Source organism: Glycine soja, chromosome 5 (genome assembly GCF_004193775.1).
Source record: "Glycine soja cultivar W05 chromosome 5, ASM419377v2, whole genome shotgun sequence".
Lineage (NCBI taxonomy): Eukaryota > Viridiplantae > Streptophyta > Magnoliopsida > Fabales > Fabaceae > Glycine > Glycine soja.
Window position 1 is genome coordinate 37,974,025 of NC_041006.1, and position 22,147 is coordinate 37,996,171.

The 22,147-nt window shown below is 32.8% G+C and overlaps 2 protein-coding genes across 2 annotated transcripts; one reads left to right on the forward strand and one right to left on the reverse strand.

The window, feature by feature from the left end:
- The first annotated feature begins 3,601 nt into the window (after positions 1-3,601).
- LOC114413041 (UDP-arabinose 4-epimerase 1-like) lies at positions 3,602-9,838 on the forward strand. The gene is made up of 11 exons (XM_028377195.1): positions 3,602-3,897; positions 4,785-4,945; positions 5,240-5,364; positions 5,823-5,936; positions 6,024-6,131; positions 6,245-6,336; positions 6,927-7,068; positions 7,198-7,292; positions 7,696-7,825; positions 8,641-8,785; positions 9,351-9,838. Exons 2-11 carry the CDS (start codon positions 4,885-4,887, stop codon positions 9,587-9,589), a joined length of 1,251 nt encoding a protein of 416 aa, XP_028232996.1. The 5' UTR covers positions 3,602-3,897; positions 4,785-4,884; the 3' UTR covers positions 9,590-9,838.
- A 1,287-nt stretch (positions 9,839-11,125) lies between these two features.
- On the reverse strand, positions 11,126-13,515 carry LOC114413043 (beta-amyrin 28-monooxygenase-like). The gene is made up of 3 exons (XM_028377196.1): positions 12,487-13,515; positions 11,824-12,011; positions 11,126-11,732 (listed from the first exon to the last, which is right to left on the reverse strand). Exons 1-3 carry the CDS (start codon positions 13,430-13,432, stop codon positions 11,439-11,441), a joined length of 1,428 nt encoding a protein of 475 aa, XP_028232997.1. The 5' UTR covers positions 13,433-13,515; the 3' UTR covers positions 11,126-11,438.
- Between the last annotated feature and the right edge of the window lie 8,632 nt (positions 13,516-22,147).

The following is a 22,147-nucleotide window of genomic DNA, read 5'->3' on the forward strand; positions in this document are numbered from 1 at the left end:
GTGTTCCATGTTTTTCTTCTTCGGTTGAGCCGAAGGAATGCTGGACCTGGGTTAATGGGCTATAGTAATCTCTTGAACTTTAAAAAACGAACGAGACCAGAGATTCTCAATTAATAACTTAAATAATAAGATAATAATGAGCATATGTAGCTCAATAACATCAAGTTGGGATTCTCAATTACCAGTGATGGAACAGATCAGGTACACCCCTTTATCATGTGATAGAAATATATAATGGATTAAAGAAGCTTTGATGCTATGAGGAAGACAAATATTTTAAATGCTTTGGTTGTCATGAGTTTTTCAAATGCTTTGGTTATAACTATTTGGGGGAGGGGGATATTCAGTGTATGTGTTGTTTCACTTTCAAATTAATTAATATGCCTCCATCCAATTCTCATATAGATTTGTCTTTTCCACTTTGAAGACATTTGAAGCTATTATATTTAAACAAACAAACTTGTTTTAGTTAGTCAATTGGTATTTAATTCTTCGGTTTTAAAATGTTTATCTGTAAGTAGGATAATTAATTGATTGTAATGGAGAAGAATTTCCACTTTTGGCCCATTAGGAATGCCCAATTAGTAGAATTTTAACATGCCCCAACCGAATATTGCGAAATGGTTTAACCAAATCTATGGACTAATATACAATCTAACCCAAAAAAAAGTGACGAGTTACGAAAGTTGATCCGACGGATTTAACTCACCTTGCTATCAGTATGCATGTTAAAGTAAAGTAGGTTCAAAGGCAAAAAAACATGCATATGGGGCAAAGTGAGTTGTCTCTTAACTACACGCTGTTCTCTTAATTGGTCTCTCTGTGCTTTTGAATTTCATACCGTGTTTGGTTGAAAGCTTGATATTAAAAATTCAAAGTCCTCCTAATCTGATAAGGAAAGCACCAGGTAGCGTTTTATCTAATGTTTTCTCCATATAGTTGACTATTTACCCAAGTTCATGACGATGCAAGTTGTACGACTAAACTTTTTCCTTGTGCAATAAAATGCCATCTATTTCAAAGGATGCTTTACTGTCACAAAAAGGATGTAATTGGTACGACAACATTCAAAAAATTTATAAGCTTATTTGACTGATTTATAAAATAATTTAATCAAATAAATTTTATTTAATACACGAGTTTATTTTAATGATTTATCATGTATCATTAAGTGGTCTAAAATAGATAATTTATAATCACTTAATAATTTTTCACATGAGCGAGGTTGGATTTAACAAAAATTATATCAAAATCATTTACTCATGACTATGACTATTTCATTTCATTTGGCTTGCAAAATACTAAGGAAATCTAATTAGTTGGATGAGTAGAATACGTGAGTGTTATAAAATTTTTTATATCATTTTAGATTTCTATGGGAAAAAAGAATTTGCTCGCAAAACTTGAAAGGTGATTTAGTTTCACATGATTGAGAATGAGGCACCAACCTCGTTGTAATATTAAATTTTCTATAACTTTTTTTGAAGTAAAGGATACTTGATTAGATGATGACTAATAAGTGAAAACTTTACATATAAGAAGGAGGCGGAAAAAGTGTAAGTTTGTTACCGACGACAAAAAAAAAGTACTAATAATCTAATATGAATATAGGATGAAGAGATCCATCACAGATTGGACGGTGGGGGACCAATGGCACACAAAAATTCCCATCCCAGTTTTTGGAGTAATTAATAAACTAGTAGCAATTATATAAGAAGTCTTTATATGTTATATATTCTGCATCAATTTTGTTAAATAAAAAACTCTGTAAATTAATTGGCCATGTGTTATTTTTTGCATATGAATTTAAAAAAAGGTGGGAGAGCGTGATAGTTTTAGCTGTCCAGAAAATAAAGTAAAGATTAAAAAATTTGAATGTGCTTTGCACGTGGGATACTTTAATTTTTTTTTCAAGACTTTAAAAATTAGAAGCCACCTTATTGTTTACTTAGATCGGAGAAAAATAATAAAATCGTTTATATGTTAATTTATTTCACTTTATATGTCTATTTAGTAGTAATATAAAGTTCCCGTAAAAAAAAAAAGTAGTAATATAAAGTCGACATTTCTCATTAATCCCATTAATCTTTCCTTTTGTAGAATCTCTTTATTTCATTAACTAATCTTTCAAATAAATGTTTGTGGGAATGAAACAAATCAAACAAACGGGAAGAAAAACAACACAAATATTTTTTTTATAATCATCATTAAAATTCGAACCTAAAACTTCATGGTTACTATAAAAAAATTTCACCTTCAGTGAGGGCTATAAATTTTCTTTGATGTACGGAGATATTTCTTCATCCAAACTTCCATGGACAAGTTTTTTTTCCTAGCTAGTAGAGGTTCATCTAATATAAATACTAATAGCATAAGGGTATTATTAACCAATGTAGTTAAGACATTAGTTAAAAAAAATTTAAAAAATATTTATTATATAAATTATAAAAAATATAAAAAAAATTATAAATAATATAACTTTCTGTCTACAAATAAAAATATTTTTATTTTAAATTTCTTAATTAACACTTTAAATGCATTTAGTAGCATTTGTCATACCATAATCAACATAATAATAACTAACATAATCAATGCAAAAGTTAACAAACAAGCAAACATGGTTATTTGAAGAATAGTCATAAACATTAATATATCATCATTAATCATTGATTAATTTGAAATGAAGAAAGATGGGCGATGCAATGGAAAGAAACCGGTGGTGATAGAAAGTTAGTTTCATGGGACACTTAGGTCCCAAAGTGGAAAAACGCTGTCCCATATGAATGATGACATGATGCCATGCAGATAGTACGCAACAAGTGCTACCACATCATTGGATGCTCAAAAAGACCAACCCTTTTAATAAGTAACTGTTATTTTTTTTTAACAACTCAATTAAAATATATCAAAAAATTACTTTTCACCCCATTATAAATTATAATATATGGTAAAACAATTAAAGTTTATAATAATTATTTTAAAAATTAGAGTCCAATTGTCACAATAATTTTTTTACAGCATTAACTAATTATAAATTATTTTTATATACTTATTTTTAAAAAGTTTATATATAACATGATTATTACTTAGTTTTTTTTTATGAAAAAATTTATACAAACAATATTAAATTAAAAGCTTTTTGAAGAGTAAATAATTTATATATGATCAGTATGAATGATCCAATCACATTTTTTTACACAATGATAACGATGATCAAACTTAGGTTTTATATTAATACTCAAATCCTTCATTATTAAATAAGATTTAATTGATATGATTCAATTAATTGAACTAATGTGTAAGTTATTGTAGATAACCTCTCTTTGATTTTTACACAAATTAAGAAACCTTTACTTTTTAACCAATTCTAATAGCTTGCTATTATGAATAACAAATTTATTATACTACTGCTTATCTTACAAATCATACTTAGCATAAATTTTAATTAATTAATTACCTGTAAAATTTCTACAATTAAACTATTAATTTAAAAACAAATATAGTTAAAGAAATAAAAAAACAAAAAACAAAAAAGAAGTCCTATGATATTGTTGCTATGAAGCACCACACGGACACCTGAACATCTCTAATATCTAAAATATAGAACAACGTGGTAGAGTGTTGTGTTGTGTCGGTGTCTGACAACGCGCGACAAGGGAATGAAGTGTCGTGCTTCATTGTATTGTTGTTCCTTTGATTCAGGGTCGGATCAGTCTCTCTTCTCTCTCCCTCTAACGTTTCGACAACACGGACTGCACACACAGAAGTCTCCGCCACTCTTTCTCTCTTCATCAATATTCAAGGCTCTCAAGACCACCCTTCAATTTTGGACCCTTCCATATTCGTTTGCAACTCTCTTTCCATTTTCTACTATTCTCTCCACCGTCTTCTCTTCTGGTACACATTTTTCTCCTCTTCTTTGTAGCTCTTCAATTTTTTTTTTCTCTTTTCTATTAAGATCTTGTGGGTAACTGTGAAAGCTCGTGTCTTTTTTTTTTCATTGTTTTTCCTTTGAGGTAATTATGATTGCGGCTTGGGGTCTGGTTCTGATGAAGGACTTCGTTTTTGTTATTTAAGCTTAGAATTCGTTTTTGTTTTCTGGGAATTTTGTGTGATCCTGAATTTTTGTATGTTGGGTTGTTTTGAAGTGTGGTTGAGCTGAAACGGTTAATGATGGGTTTTTGTTCGCTTTTGTGTGTTGTATCTTAAAACTGTGGAGTCTTCTGGGATTGTTCAAAATTTGCAGCTTTTTCTCATTGAGTTGTTAAATGGGAATGTGGTTCTCTTGGGGGGTTCGTTTTTTCCCTGTTTCCTTATTCGCGTTTAATGCTCTGAGAAACAATTTGGTTTGCATGTCTTTTGTTAGTGTCGTGAATAATGAGTTACGCCTAACTTTTAGCTTTGGGTGTGTGTTTTAAATTTTTGATTGGTTCGTTCATGTACTGTTTAATGTGGATCTTGGAATTTTTTATGTCTTCTCTATGGTTGACGATGTTTCAGTTTTGAATTTATTTGTGAATTGCAGTGGCTTAATTTCATTTGCAAAAAATATTGTGGTTATTTGAATTCTATCTTTTTCATTGGCTTAATTTGCCCCCTCCTTTTTGCTATTTTTGCTTTAATGTTTATCCTTTTTAATTATTTTTACTTTACTGTGTTTTCTGGGGTCAACCCTTTGCTTGTTTTTAAAATTTTTTGTTTGGTGGCTTTTCATTTTTTACTTCTTTGGGTTGGTTCGCATTCTAGAGGAGAAAATATCTCATGTGGTGTGATTTTAACTGCAGGATGTCTCTCAAGATCTGTCTGGGGAGTGAAGCTTAATTTGATTATTGATATTAAGGAATAAGATCTCATTCAACACACTAAACAATAGTGATTTTGCAAATGCTAAATTTTGGCAGGTCCAGAAATCAGTCAAGGGCAGCCAGAGCTACAACAATGGGAGGTATGATTCTGTCCTCTAAATTTGATCATGAATGGTAGTATGATCAACGTTCTTATTTTTTTTCCCTTGAATGAAGTTTGGTTGCTTAAAGTATTAATCAATTTGAAAATGGGATTAGATTATTGGAAAGCTTTACCTTTTTTAACACTTGACTATAGGATAGACTGGGTGCAGGTATATGAATTGACAACATAAGCTGTTTGTGAATTCATCAATTGTTATCCTCCCCCCCCCCCCCCCCCCCACCATGTAATTGATGTATTAAAATGTAGTGTCTGTTTTTCTGTCCTTTAGGCATGGATTATGCAGATCCAAAAAGGAAGGGCAATTTTGTTGGGAAAGTATTTCTTGCTGCGGCATTAACTACACTATGCATAATCATGATCAAGCAGTCTCCATCTTTGAATTCCCCTAGTCCGGTAATCCCTATACCATTGATACCATTAAAATGCCATACACCATTACCATGGTCAACCTACATATGTTAGTGCATGGGTTATGTATGTTGTATGACCTGTATCTGTAGATTAGATTATATTGTTTATTGTAGTTGATGTTATAATACATTTGTACCTAACAATTAGACTTGGGAGATTTAGGTATAAATCCTGTTACACATGAATATAATGCTTTCTCTTGACATCTATAATCTTTCATATTTTATTTCATTGTGAATTTGTGTGTTCATAAAAGAGACTGGAGACATTTATTAGGCCATTGAGATTTGAGAGACCTACTGCATAGTAGTTTTCAGTTATAATTCTCTTCTTTCTCTCGCTCAATCTTCTTACGTAATAAGTCAACTATACTTTTTTCTCTTTTATTCATCTAGCTATTGCTAATTCGTTTTTTTCTTCTGTTTCTCCCCCCTTTTCAGTTTGCAGTTCACGAACCTGGGGTCACTCATGTTTTAGTAACAGGGGGTGCAGGATATATTGGTTCACATGCTACTCTACGACTTCTGAAAGAGAATTATCGTGTCACCATAGTAGTATGTCAATTCATAATGATTCTCTGTGAAAGCTAAATGCACTGATCAGTGTGGTTGCTAAATACATAATATTTTTTTTTCTGGCAGGACAATCTGTCACGAGGAAATTTGGGGGCCATCAAGGTTCTTCAAGACTTATTTCCAGAACCTGGAAGGCTTCAATTTATTTATGCTGACTTGGGAGATCCAATATCTGTATGCTTACACACTTTGTTACAATAAATACTTTGGTGTCACTTCTTTTTTATTATTTTAATGGCATGCATGGGGAAGGTCCATGAAAGATTGTTTATTCGACCGGTTATCAGGTTAATAAAATATTTTTGGAGAATAAATTTGATGCCGTGATGCACTTTGCTGCTGTTGCATATGTGGGAGAAAGCACTGGTGATCCTCTAAAGTAAGCACTTCTAGATTTTGTTCGTCACATTTATCTCAGCTCAAAAAGTTGTGGAATTGGCACTTGTGTTCAGTTTCTAATTTTCAACATCTATATCTTAGTACCACAAATCACATTTTCTTTTTAGATACACATTGACATTTTAAACATTATTTGAACTGGCACAGAGATTTCTATTATGGTCTTGGCCTTGCCAATAAAGTCACGCATTGAGTCGCACAAACTGTGATGCAAGATAATATATTTTTCTATTTACTGTTCAATATTATGGATAAGAGCTTCAAAGACAAACCATAGTTGTTCTTATTGACGTAATGTTTGCAATGCATACCAGACTAGTAATAGACAAGTTGGACCATTTGAAAATCATCTTTATCTAGAGGATATTTTTCGTTTGAGTGCACCTATTTTTGCTATTGCTACTCTATGAAATGCATTATGCTATTGCTATTGCCATTCTTTGTAATTAGATATGATTTTGTTGAGAGTTGGACAAATTGTTGTTATGAGAATGGTAATTTAGTGTTGGATTGACCAAATGTGGTTTTACTTTATAGATTTAATTTATTTCTAATTCGCATGTTTGCCAGGTATTATCACAATATTACATCAAACACCTTGTTGGTATTGGAGTCTATGGCTAAACATGATGTGAAGACATTGATATATTCCAGTACATGTGCAACATACGGGGAACCTGAGAAGATGCCCATTACAGAAGAGACAAAGCAGGTGGGAATCTAAGGATAGTTGAATTATGGGGGTTGGTTGAGAACATTTTGTTTTTCATTGCATCCTGATTTGACTTTACTGCTTGAGGAGATTTAGTGTTAAAATTGATGTTCTATTTCTATATATCAGGTCCCAATAAATCCATATGGGAAAGCCAAGAAGATGGCAGAAGATATTATTCTTGATTTTTCTAAAAACTCCGAAATGGCAGTAATGATTCTGAGGTTTGTATTTTGGATTTACTTTTCCCTTCATTTTAAACAGATTTTTATATCTTATTTGTATTCCATTTGCCCTTTTGTTTCAAAAATTGTAAGTGATTCTTACTATATCTGAAATATATGGAAACCATGCAAAATGATCCATTTAATCAATGCATAGTTGGGGAAAATTATGGAGTTTCCGACATGTTCCTTTATGTGTGGAAAACACACAAAAAAAAGACATTATTGTATTTGGATTCGTTGGTTTTACAAAACTGTCTACCTCATGTTGTTTGGACTATTGATACATATACAGTTTGAGGTTTGACTATGGATGAAATATAGCCAATCATTGGAAGTTGATGATGTTTTAGAATTATCTATGCTGGTAATTATTGATAACTTTTCTTTGGGAAACCACCAGATACTTCAATGTGATTGGATCAGACCCCGAGGGAAGATTGGGTGAGGCTCCTAGGCCCGAACTGCGAGAGCAAGGTCGAATATCGGGTGCCTGCTTTGATGCTGCTCGTGGTATTGTACCTGGTATAAAGGTATGCCCATTTCATTTATGCTTATGGCAAAAAAGGAATTCTTAGTAGAAGTCAGGCTATGTTTGGATATTTAATGATAAGTGAAATAGAATGGAATGGAGCGAAATGGGCTTAAATGGAATAAAGTTATCACTTCATTGTTTAGACTTTAGATATGTTGGAATTGGGAGAAAAGTAAGCCCTAGTTCCTCCCACATAACACTTCCCCTTCCCCCCAAATTAGAGGGTTAGAAACAGGAGTATTGGATGGAATGGATTCAAATGCATTCATTCAAGTTCCATTCCATCCCATTCTATTTCAAATACCAAACAATAGAACCTAGTATCATTCTATTTCATTACACTTCATTACAAAAATCGGAAATTGCTCTTCTTAAGGAGATTGCAGTGCATATATTATGCATTTTCAGAGGAATTGAACCAATATGGGGCAACTAGCTTAGGCCGTAATATTTTTAGAACCATCAAAGTCTTGATAAATCTTCTACTTTTCTTTTCCATACATTTAGTCTAGAATATAAGTGTTTAACTGAATTTTCCAACATCAGAATAATGTTCATATTTTTCTTGCAAGTGAAAAACTCGAGCTGTTATGTGTTTAATTTGTAATTGCTTAGTATTCATATAAGATATTGACTTAGTCCTAAGTTTCCTGCCAATCACGTTGAAGAATACTACATCTATGGCTTCTTATACTTATTATTTACAACTTGCTCAAATGGTCTAGATGATTATGTCATAAACTTGTCCAATTTTATTGAATTCATTTCATGTAGTACTTGCAAGTGTGCTCATTGTGTGCTGCCTCTTTGCAGGTAAGAGGAACAGACTATAAGACGGCTGATGGAACTTGTGTACGAGATTATATTGATGTAACTGACCTGGTTGATGCTCATGTGAAAGCTCTGGAAAAGGCGCAACCTAGTAAAGTCGGGTTCTACAATGTTGGCACTGGAAAGGGTAGGTTAAAAAACTTTGATCATGAATAGCACTTTAGGGGTCGTTTAATTCTGAAAAAATATATATATATTTTCACTTATTTCCTGCTTCTTGAAATTTATACAGGAAAAAGTGTAAATATTGAAAGGGGGTAGAGAAATGTGTTTACTTGTGTTTTTATTTTCTGTTTTTTCTTTTTAATTACCAAACTTGCCATCTTGTTTTAAATCCGTTTCATGTTTTTAAAGATTTGTACAGGAGGTAGAGAAATAACAAAAAAAATAAAAATTGTTCTGTGTTTCTTGTACAAATTTTTGAAAACAGATTGAAAACAAGGTGTCTTTTTTGTAATTAAAAATGAAAACAGCAAATGAAGACAAGAAATAAAAGCACTAGCAAACGCCCCCTAAAACAATAAAACACTGTTTTCACTGTTTTCTGTATTAACATCTGAAAACAAGGAATAAAGTAAAAACGGAAAATAGAACTGGAAAATGCTCTTAAACCATTGTAAATTTCTTTGTAGTAAAATAGTTTAGCACATTCCTTAGTTGTCAAGATTCTCACGGGGTGTTATGTTTATCAGGTAGTTCAGTGAAGGAGTTTGTGGAAGCTTGTAAAAAGGCCACAGGGGTGGACATTAAAGTAGACTACCTTCCACGTCGTCCTGGCGATTATGCTGAGGTGTACAGTGACCCTACAAAGATCAAACATGAATTGAATTGGACTGCTAAGCACACTGATCTTCAACAGAGTTTGAAGGTTGCATGGAGATGGCAGAAATCTCATCGTGATGGTTACGGGGTTTCAAATGCAGTGCTTTGAATTACTTAGAATTCTAACATAGCAGAAGACTAGAAGAAACCCCAGCAGCATCCATTTCAGCTGCATTTCTATGATATCTTAGAATAGGGGTTGATATTATTTTTTTCTTCTTTTACTCCACAGTGATTTGGCATTGGGGAATTTGTTCTTAGGGAGCATGTAGTTCATTCGTTACATGTTACATGTATTGACCGTATAATATGGTTCAATAATATGATGCAGAGGCTCTATTATAGCTTTTCTCTACAATGATATTTATATCACATTTCATTTCTCTCTCTCTGTCTCCCGTTTTCCCATCCCTTATTTTCCTTCACTCTTACACCACAAAATACATATGGTTTTTCATCTTTGAATTCTTCCTTGTAAAGGGCGTGGTGTAGTAATTGTTGTGCCTGAATAGAATCAACAGGTGGGGGTGTCCTTTTGGTCAATTGGACATTGGAGAACTGACGATAATTCCCCAAGTGGAAGCATTCATTGAGGTTAGATGGGATGCCCGTGGGTTCTTGCACTACTTGGCCGAAGCGTTAGACATAGGCTAAGGAGTGTTTATAGACCATCGTTTCTTCTTGATTAGATCCATGGCCTTCACAAGTGTTAACTTTTTAGTAACATTTTTAAACATAATACACATGTACAATTATAAATTACCCTTATAATTTGAAATATAGGAAAAAAAAAATCTATTCATAAGAATAATTCTCACATGATAGCCCTCGTGTGGGTATATATATATTACTTCTTATAATAATAATAACTATTCACTCAATACGTCTTTAAAAATAAATCATTGATCTGAGGCATATTTGATTCAAACCTCTTGTGTAAGATTTTGAATTCGAATTTTGTGGATGAAAAAAATGTAATTTAAAAAAATGACTTCACTAATAATAGCTAATCAAGTTTCCTTGACAGAGATTAGTGATTAGCAAAATTGATAGATACTTTACATTAATGTTATGATGACAAAAAAATATATATAGAATGAGATTAAGTAATCTAATCATTTTGAAATATTTTATAAAATAAATTTAGCTTATAAAATTTCATGTAAACTAAAAACTAATTGATATTTAATCGTTCTATTTTATTGTGATAGATATGTTATTTAAAATATAAATCAATATTCATTATTCGATATATATCAACAAATGTCTAAATTATATCAATTTTAATATTAAAAAATTTAATAACTAAATTACTTAATTTCATATTATACAAAGAGTTATCAATAAATGTAGCGGGTTCTTTCTTCTTTACATGTTTTGAAGATATTAATTAAGACATAATTTTATGGAACCCCACAAAATGTGTGTGCGCGCGCTTATCGTCCTTGTCGTCATGCATGCATGGTTTTAGACTTTGAGGGGTTGTCTGAGGTGTTGTGCGTTGTCGCTTTTGGTTTATGAATTTGTGGTCCAGTATCTCGCTGTCCAATGAATTTCGATTATTAGTTGACTACACTAATTAATCACGCTGCTTTCAATAACAAATCAAATTCAGGTGGGTTGGGACCATATTGATTGATATGAACATCTCTTTTATTAATAGGATTTTGCACGTACGGATGGACCATGACTTATTAATATTGTTAAATGATAATAGCTACTTAACATCACTTTTTTTCCCTCTAGAAAATGACTAGAATACATTGAGAATATTCTTATTACATTATCAACACATTACATTTAGACATATAATCGTATAACCAACTTTACCTTTTCTTTGGGGCATTTGTCACCTTTATTATGATATTGGTCATATTCTCCATGTAATCTGCACTGATAGATAAACTATACACCCAAAGATTTTCTTCAAACTTCGCAATATATGCACTCATGAAAACTTAGTAGTGATGAAGACGTATAGGAATTCCCTCTGCTGGGATAGGTATCGAAGAACCTGAAACCTTCTCATCAGGAAGTATAGCTTCCCACTTGAACTTGGTTATGAGAATGTGAATGAAATTGAGGACCACAAACCGTACATAGTCTTTTCCAGGGCAAGTTCTTGGTCCAGCTCCAAAGGGTAACCAAGTGTATGGAACAGGAGCATTCCCTTCAAACCTTGAGGGATCAAAACTTTCAGGTTCATGAAAGTACTTTGGATTCTTATTTGTTCCAATAAATGCCCAAAAGATCTTTGAAAATAAATGCAAATAAAGAAGTTAGTAACAAATTTAATTTACATGTATCAATTAATATCTTAACAATCTTTCTTTATCAAGGTACCTTCCACCCCTTTGGAATAGTAAAACCTTCATAGGTTATATCTGTTATTGCCTCTCTGAATGCACCTGGTGCAGTTGGGTAGAGTCTCATGGTCTCTTGTGCAACAGCCCATGTGTATTTCAATTTCTGTATGCTGTTCCAATCTAGTGCAGTACCGGATCCTTTGGATATTGTAATATCAGCATGCTCTGATTCAAATAAAAGTAAGCAAGATATATAGCCTTTTTTAGAAAGGAAAATTAAGCACACATAATTCTGTTGGGCCTTATTTGTCACTGCCACTTACATTTTGGCTATGTGGTTTGTCAACCTTATTTTGTTTCAGAATCTTGCATTTTGATTCCAAAAAGAAAAGCCAAAAACACAAACTATACTCTCCTGGCTTAAACCCAAAATCATATTTTATCTCACACCACCTTAAAATAGCTACAGTATTTTCCACAGACAAAACTTAGATGCAGTTTCTTAGCTATTTCTGGTATTGTTTTCTGATTAAAATTAGAATTTCACGTCAGCAATTTGCATATTAAAGATTTAGGTAAAAAGTTACTATAAGTCATTAAGTTGGAATTCCAATTCTGATTAGAGAGCTGCACTAAAAGTAGCTAAGAAGCTGTATTTAAATTTTGTCCTATGTTATATACAATTAGTATCTTAAATTACCGGATAAGATTTTTTGGTAGATATCAGGCCTCTGTCCAATGTGTTTGATCATGAAAGCCAGGGTAGTAGCTATTGGCATGTGGCTGGAATTCATCAACCCCATGATGATGTTACTTATTTCAAGTCTTGGCACATATTTTCCATCCTGCTCAGCACCAACTACGTGTGCTATTAGGTCATCCACAACTTGCCCCTTGGACAAAGCATCGATCTTCTCTTTGATCAGAATTTGGATCTCTTTCCTTATAGCAGCTGCAGCCTTCAGTGCCCTATGGTATGTGGAGCCTGGAAAATTCACAGGAACAGAATAGATACCAAAATACAAGTTCTCAAACTCACTGGCAAATTTTGGTCCATCAATTCCTAAGAAGAATTGGCATCCAAGTGTAAGGGAAAAGGCCTTCACCAAGGGGTACACCTTCACTTCTTTTTTTCCTTCCCAGTGTGTAATGAAATGTTGGTTCATGGTGGATTCAATCTTGTTCCCCATGTACCTAGATATTCCCTCAGGTTTCAGAATCCCCAAGATCTTCACAGGAGCAGCAGATGCAGCTTCTTGTGTTGGTTTTGGCATAGGTGCATGTCTTTGATCAGGAATGATGAAGAACCTGCGCTGAGTTTTCATGTACGAGACCTTGACAAGCTTTGTCTCATTGGTGGAGACAAATTTGTTTGCTCCAGGGCCACAAAGAACTACTGTTGACTCTCCAAGAATGTGTGTGTGGAAGATCTCTGAGGAGTGCTTTTGAACCCTCTCTTGAAGGAAATGTTCAATCTTGTTGAACAAAAATTGGTAGGTTTCACCCACTAGGGGCCACCCAAAGCTACCTGGGGGCAAGCTTTTAGTGCTACCTAGTACTAGTAGTTTTCTTCTTTTCTGCAAAACAAAGATAGATGCAACCAAGGTGAGCAAAGTAAGTAACAAAGATTGCATGAAAAAATCCATTTCAAGCCACAAAGTTTCTATGCTTGCTAGATGGTATTCTAGAAATGTTGATTGTTGAACACTCTTTATAAAGAAGTCACCGAGCCAATCCACATTTCTCTCTCTCTCCAGCTGATATCATAGTTTGTTTTGAATAATAATTAATGACAACCATGACCCAACATATTAGATGGCACTTGGACATAGAAAAAAAGAAAATATAGATATAATATATGATATGATTTGTGATAAAAAAATAATAGATGTTTGATATATGAGTATCCATATGTGGATCCATTTTCTTTTGAAAAATGAGACAAGGTTGAAAGAATAAATAACTGTTGTTTGTGATATGGTTCTATCTTCATTGTTAATTGTCATTGCAAAAATTGTTGGTTAATTTTGAAAATCGAGATAATCCTGGATAAATCTGAAGTCGTGTATAAACACTTTCAGATTGAATCAAATTTCGGGGTTCAACCAAAATTGTTCAATCGGATAAAATCAGAAGATTATAATTCAAGAGTTTTGTTTTGGTCTTGTGAGTTTTTCACATGTTATGCTTTCTGAACCAGGATGATTATTTATAATCAAAGAACAGGTGGTTTTTGGCGGTTGAAGGAAGTTATGGAAGTTTTATCCTTTAAAAAAAAAACGGTTGGCGGTTGATGGAAGTTTATCTTTTTAAAAAACTGTCTTTTCTTGAAAAATAACTTCCATGTAACTTCCAAAATTTGACTTCCATGTAACTTCCAAAATTTGCCTAAACCGAGCATCTCGTTATTACATTAAAACAAGCGTGCACTCTTATTTTAACATAATAAAGAGATCAATTACATTAAAATGTCCAACAGACCTCCCCCATTTTAGTGTAATTACCGATCAAATCACCAAAGTCATAACATACAACAAACTACTGCATAGATGAAATATCGTGACGATTGAATTTCATCTTAGCAAATTACACGTTTCAAATATTCGAATATCAGGGTGTCACTAAGGATTGAACCCTTTCTATTCATAATGAATACATGAAGATAATCTGCACAATAGTTTATAACATTACTCTTTCTCGACACTAGTTTTACTAGCCTGTGTCCCTATCCTTCATAAGCATATCAAAGCCAAGTCCCAGCTTCTTGAAGCGGCTAAACTTCATGCTTATATAGGTAGTCCTTTTCTTTCTTGCACCTGTAAATGCAATTTTTCAAAAGAACCATTGAGAAGTTATACTTCAACCTCCTTAACTTACAGAACCGAACACATTCCTTTTGGGATACTTTCGATGATGTGTTCCAATCTCTACATGTTAAGCTTTCCACATTGAATTCAGCACCTAATGTCATATTAGATGGGAATTGGGTATCTTAACATAAGAGATTTCAGATGGACTTTAATCCTAATCCCACAGCCGACCTTTTTACGAGATCTCTACTTAACCCTTTGGTTAAATGATCGGCCAAATTATGCTGAGTTCTCACAAACTCCACTGATATCACACCATGCATGATTAACTCCCGAACCATGTTGTGTCTAACACCCAAGTGTCTAGACTTCCCATTATACACTTGACTATATGCCTTAGCCAAAGTTGCCTGACTATCACACCTGATAGACATGGGAGGTATAGGTTTGGGCCACAATGGAATCTCATAGATTAGATTTCTTAGCCACTCAGCTTCTTTACCAGCTGCTGCTAAAGCTACAAATTCAGATTCCATTGTTGAATTTGTAATGCAGGTCTGTTTCTTGGATGCCCAAGAGATAGCACCTCCTCCAAGGAGGAATACCCAACCACTTGTGGATGAATAATCCTCCATATTGGTTATCCAACTTGCATCAGAGTAACCTTCAATAACCGAAGGAAATCCAGTATATGTCAAACCATAGTCAATGGTTCCCTTTAAGTACTTGAATACTCTATTCATAGCTTGCCAATGATGAGAACTAGGATTACTTGTAAACCTACTGAGTTTAGCAACAGCATAAGCTATATTAGGCCTAGTACTAATCATTGCATACATGAGTGATCCTATCGCCCTTGAGTATTCAAGTTGAGACACTGCTACACCTTTATTAGGTAATAGCTTCAGGTTAGGATCAATGGGAGTACTTACCGGAGAACAATCTTTAAAATTAAATTTCTCCAATATCTTCTCAATATAATGTGATTGAGAGATGGAAATACCATTGTTTCCACGTTTGATCTTTATTCCTAAGATCACATCCGCCTCCCCCATATCTTTCATATCAAACTTAGAAGACAAAAATGCCTTAGTTTCATCAACTTGATCTTGGTCGGTACCAAAGATCAACATGTCGTCTACATACAGACAAATGATAACTCCTTTGCCATGAGTATCAAACTTGCTGTATAGACATTTATCTGCTTGGTTTATAACAAAACCACTAGACAGCACAACCTCATCAAATTTTTGATGCCATTGCTTAGGCGCTTGTTTCAAGCCATAAAGAGATTTCATCAGTTTACACACCTTATTTTCATTTCCTGGCATAACAAACCCTTCAGGTTGTTTCATGTATATCTCTTCATCCAATTCACCATTTAAGAATGCAGTTTTCACATCCATTTGGTGAATCATCAGATTGTGGATAGCAGCAAGTGCTAACAACAGTCTAATAGTGGATATCCTAGCAACAGGAGCATATGTATCGAAAAAATCAATACCCTCCTTTTGCCTAAAGCCTTGGATAACCAATCTGGCTTTGTACTTGTCAACAGTACCATCCACTTTCATCTTTCTCCTAAAGATCATCTTACATCCTAATGGCTTACATCCAGGAGGTAAGTCAACCAATTTCCATGTATTATTTTGCATGATGGAATCCATCTCACTTTGGATTGCTTCTTTCCAGAATACAGCATCCCTTGAAGCCATTGCTTCACTAAAAGTCTTTGGGTCTTCCTCAACATTAAGGCAATATTGATATTGAAATTCAATATCATTCCTTGACCCTTCAACCAAATAGAGTTGAAAGTCATCACCAAATGACTTAGCTTTTCTTACTCTCGTACTCTTTCTAGTTTCAGTACTAGTTAAAGGTATATCCTCAATATTAACTGAGACTTTCGACATGGAATTCATGTCCTTTGGCCTAGGTATAGATGTAAACCTTTGTTCATCAAAGATAGCATCCCGTGACTCTATAACCGAGTTCACAGCAACAGAATCATTAGATTCTAGCACATAGAATCTATATACTTTAGAATGTTCAGCATATCCAATAAATATGCAATCTATACCTCTTTCACCTATGGTTTTCCTTTTAGGTTCTGTAAGCCTGACTACAGCCCTACATCCCCAAATTTTGAGATAACTCAAATTTGGTGTCTTTTTGTGCCAAAGTTCATATGGGGTAACCTTATTCCTTTTGTTAGGAATTCGGTTCAACAAGTAACAGGCTGTCAACATAGCCTCACCCCAAAATCCTTCACTTAAACCCGAATAGGATAACATGGAATTCACCATTTCTTTCAAGGTTCTATTCTTCCTTTTGGCTACACCATTCTGTTGTGGTGTATAGGGAGCTGTAGTTTGATGTATTATTCCAGTAGATTGAAAATAAACCGGATCATAATACTCACCTCCCCTATCCGTACGAAGAGTTTTGATTAGCCCATTTTGATGAAGTTCTACCTCTTTCTTATAAATTTTAAATTTATCAAGAGCTTCATCTTTTGTATTTAATAAATATACATAACAATACCTTGATGCATCATCAATAAAAGTAACAAGATATTTTTTATGACCTAATGATGGAGTAGCATGCAAATCACACAAATCACTATGAATAAGGTCTAAGACTTTAGTCTCACTTTTAACATCCTTAAAAGGTTTCCTAGTGATCTTGGTCAACATGCAAGTTTTGCATTTTTCAATGTTCATATCAAAAGGATGAATCATACTTGTTTTTGACATATCTTTTAATCTTTTGTAATGAACATGTCCTAATCTAGCATGCCAAATTTCTGATTTTGTCATATTAGTTATAGAACTACACGAGGCCATACAAACAGATTCATGAACAAAAGGAACATCAATGTTTAATTTAAACATTCCATTACAACGATAACCAAATCCAACAAACGAACCATGTCTTGACAAGATGTACTTGTCACTTTCAAGTACTTGCTTGAAACCACAATTATTTAAAACCATACCAGACAATAAGTTCTTACGAATACCAGGTACAAATAAGACATTATCCAAATACAAACTTTTTCCGGAAGTAAAAACTAAATTCACACAACCTAATCCTAGGATTGGTTCAGTTGCAACATTGCCCATCTTCACAATAGAGCCATCATCGATTGGTCTAAATTCCTTGAACCAACGACGATCTTTGCACACATGGCTTGTTGCTCCCGAATCAAACCACCAAGCAACGTCATCATCCTGCACATAGAATGCATCAGATATTAGTGATACATAATTTGAATTCGTATTCGAATTAAAATTATTCACTACAATCTGACCTTGTTGCTTTTCAGGATCATTAGACCCACTTGGACCAGCCTTGTTCTTTCCTTTGAACACCCGGCAATCCCTCTTTAAATGACCAGGTTTCCCACACTTCCAACATGACAATTTTGTCTGTTTGTTTGGACCTTTGTTCTTATTTCCTTGAAATTTTCGTTTGTTACCTTTAGCATTGTAATTTTGCTTAACTGTTCCACTTTCCTCTACCATATTAACGGAAGAAGAACCTGCTACGGTTTTATTATTGACTTTGTCAATTTCCTGAGCCCTCAGCGACTCCTCAATCATGAAATGACTGCCAAGTTGAACCAGAGTTAACTCTTCCTTCATATGTTTCAAGGTATGCTTGAAGTCTTTCCAAGAAGAAGACAGTTTATCAATTATAGATGAAACTGCAATGGATTCATCCATTTTCAAATCATGTTGAGTAAACTGACCCAAAATCCGCAGCAGTTCATTATATTGCTCCATAACAGGCCTCGAATCAATCATTTTGTAATTAAAGAAATTACTAACTAAGAATTTGTTACTTGAGGCATCTTCTGCCATATACTTGGATTCAAGAGAGTCCCATAATTCCTTAGCAGACTCAACATTTTGATAAATATCAAAGAGAGAGTCAGACATACCGTTCAGAATGTGTCCACGACAAATGTAATCGTCGTTCTCCCATTTCGAATGCTTCCTTGTTTGATCCAGAGTTTCGCCTTCCATATACACCGGCATCGGTGTACTCAGCACATACACCACATTCAATGTTGTCAAGAGAAAGTGCATCTTCTTCTGCCATCTTCTGAAATCCTGTCCTTCAAACTTGTCCAACTTCGCAAACTTGCTTGTCATCTTCGAACTATCGTTCGTCATCTCGAAAGATTTGATTCAATCTTTTGTTGGTTAATTTTGAAAATCGAGATAATCCTGGATAAATCTGAAGTCGTGTATAAACACTTTCAGATTGAATCAAATTTCGGGGTTCAACCAAAATTGTTCAATCGGATAAAATCAGAAGATTATAATTCAAGAGTTTTGTTTTGGTCTTGTGAGTTTTTCACATGTTATGCTTTCTGAACCAGGATGATTATTTATAATCAAAGAACAGGTGGTTTTTGGCGGTTGAAGGAAGTTATGAAAGTTTTATCCTTTAAAAAAAAAACGGTTGGCGGTTGATGGAAGTTTATCTTTTTAAAAAACTGTCTTTTCTTGAAAAATAACTTCCATGTAACTTCCAAAATTTGACTTCCATGTAACTTCCAAAATTTGCCTAAACCGAGCATCTCGTTATTACATTAAAACAAGCGTGCACTCTTATTTTAACATAATAAAGAGATCAATTACATTAAAATGTCCAACAAAAATAAATTAATAAAAAGAATTGCTTCTGTTTCTCTCTCTATACAGCAGATATTATAAAAAAAAATAATCGATGTTGTTTTACTACAATTTTTTAACGCATGTCATTGTACCAGTTATTTTTAATATTTTTCTTAAATTTTATCTAATATATTGTATATGTGTATGCAATACACATTATTAAGCTAAATTGTTAAGTTGAGCTCCGCTAGGTTACTGATATACTATGAAGCATGGACATTCTAGTTCTTTGTCGTGTTCGGTATTTGACACGCATCCGTGTCAATATTTAACACTGACACGATACCCGTCTACGTTTTATATTTTGGACATTACAAGTATTTACGTGTCCGTGTCGATACTTCATAGCTGATATAAGTCTCATAAGTTATTCTCGAAGTGAATAAAAAAACAATGAAAGATTTATTTCCTGCATTTTTTTAAAATAGTTTTCAACTGAGGAAATTTTGGTTTAAGGTCATCAACGGAACCTGAATGCTACATTCAACATATTGGACTAATTGTTTAACAAATTTTATTTTTTAAAACTTAAAGAGGTTATATATTAGAAAGAAAGATGACAAAAAATGATAAATTTCACTCACTAGAAGCCACCCAAAACTAAGTGGAGGCAACCTTTTACTGCCACCTAGTATTCGTCCTTGCAAAACACATATGAAGTCAAGGAGATTATAATTAGTATAATAAATTTGCAAGAAAAGTTCATTTCAAACTACACAAGTTCTAGATGATAGTGTATGTTGAACTGCTTTTATATATATAGGTCGCAAAATAATGTCTTTGGTGGTTCTTTTTTATTTCTAAAGCTTCCCCAGATCATGATATAGACAAAGATTATCCAAAACAAACTTTTCCACAAATCGCGACTTTTCTAACTGCATGCAATTGTCTATTGTACCTATCTATCTCTCTACTTGGCATCATGTATATAAGTTCTGTATATTTCTTGCTGGTTATTATCTTTTCTCTCACCCTACGTATAAAACAATGGGCGTAGATTTGACTTTTGACAAATGTCCATTGATAAATGTCATCATTTTTTTTATATAATGAAAACAATGGGCGTAACTTTTTTATATTGCTGGTTATTTTCATATAAGATGTCTTTAGTAAGAATGTCATTAGGCACATGACTTTTTTCTAACTAATTAGATGCTATTAAATCTTAATAATTTATGTATGAAATTATGGTTCAAAATTATATTCTTTTTTTTTTTTTAACGAAAGGTATCGAAGACTTCTTATTTGACATCCAATTAATTATTTCTCATTGAATTGCCTCATTTTGAGATAAAGCAATATTTTTAATTGTGATTCCATATCAAAGTTAGAGATTAAATCCTAAATCTTAATTAAAGAACTAAAATATCGAACCACTTATACCAACAACTTTTAAGAAAATTACTCTTTTCACTTATAAAAAAATAACTTTTATCAAATACCTTCCTTGTGAGATTTTTTTTATTATAAGAAATAAGTGTTATAAACTTAAATTATTAAATCATATTTAAATAATCGAGATTAAAACACACACATTAAAACCTTAAATTTTTCATAACAATAATTTGTTCCAATCATTATTGTCAGACTCACATGCAAAATTTTCCTTAAGATGATAGATTAAAGGGGAGTTTTATATAACCTATAATTTATATTATAATTTTTGAATTTTTAAAATAAAATAATCTATAATTATTCTTTCATTTAAATATATTTTTCATTTTAGGATATATGTCACGAAGTTTTATATCAAACTAAATTATAGTATTTTTCACTACATCCGCACTATTACATATTATTAGATGGTTCCAGTATAATTTAATTGATAAAATAAAATGTAAGTTAAATGTGTGAATTATTATAATTTTTTTGACATTATTTTCTATTCCTAGTATCTAAAAATATCATACCGTATCATCTACCAGATAACCTGCCGCCAACGAAGAAAGGATCAAAGTGATGGCTTTTAAAAATATCAATAGACAAAATTCATAATCAATTACATTAATTTGTACTCTACCTTTTTAATTAAAGATTAAAATAGGAATTTATACATATATACTATAAAAGGGAAATCTGTTACTAGTTTAGTGACTATCATCAGGTCACTATAGTCTTTCCCCTAAAAAAGAGAGGTCACTATAGTCTTGCCCGTTAAAAAAAGTAAAAGTAGGCATAAAGACAACTGATTATTAATCAAAATGTACGAAACAGCATAATAGTATAAAATAAAAACAAGCGTCAGCATAAAAATGAAAAATAATAATAAACTTAACAAAATATCCCAAACTATATTTTAGTTGTATCGATATATATTCCAAGCAATTTAATTCTATTTTAATACATCAATAATCATACTATAGTTGTTACCCGATTCTTAGTTTTCCCTGGGCATCACTTTTCTCATAGTACATTATCTCTCCATTATTAATGTTGTGCCTAGTCATTTGAATTGTTTTGTATGTCTCCATTATTAGTTTTAGATGCTCTTTGTGGTCCTGTATCTGGTCCTTCTTCACTATCACTGGACATTCGTATATATTGCCGTTAATTGGAGATTTAATTTTCCCTAGCCTCCCCCACTGTAATATAAATAAAAATCATAATAGTTGCTTTTAAGTTTTATTAATTTTATATAAGAGCTATACGTGCTTGCAAAAGTCAAGTATCCATTAAAATAATTAGACCCAAATCTAATGAGTATTCATTAAAACTATCTACAATACATAGACAATAATTCATTTATATGGGTCTTTCTATTCACAAAAATTTAAAAGTATGAGTGTAGGTTTGTCTACTATTATAATGTCCGAAGAGTATTAAATAAGGGGGTATTTATACAAGAGGATAATAAATATAAGTT

Coding starts and splice junctions, on each gene's coding strand:
- LOC114413041 (XM_028377195.1), top strand. CDS start 4,885: ATGCTAAATTTTGGCAGGTCCAGAAATCAGTCAAGGGCAGCCAGAGCT. Junction 5,937..6,023: donor ATTATCGTGTCACCATAGTA/GTATGTCAATTC, acceptor TTTTTCTGGCAG/GACAATCTGTCACGAGGAAA. Junction 6,337..6,926: donor AGCACTGGTGATCCTCTAAA/GTAAGCACTTCT, acceptor CATGTTTGCCAG/GTATTATCACAATATTACAT.
- LOC114413043 (XM_028377196.1), bottom strand. CDS start 13,432: ATGGATTTTTTCATGCAATCTTTGTTACTTACTTTGCTCACCTTGGTT. Junction 12,012..12,486: donor CTACCAAAAAATCTTATCCG/GTAATTTAAGAT, acceptor TATTTGAATCAG/AGCATGCTGATATTACAATA. Junction 11,733..11,823: donor CTATTCCAAAGGGGTGGAAG/GTACCTTGATAA, acceptor TTATTTTCAAAG/ATCTTTTGGGCATTTATTGG.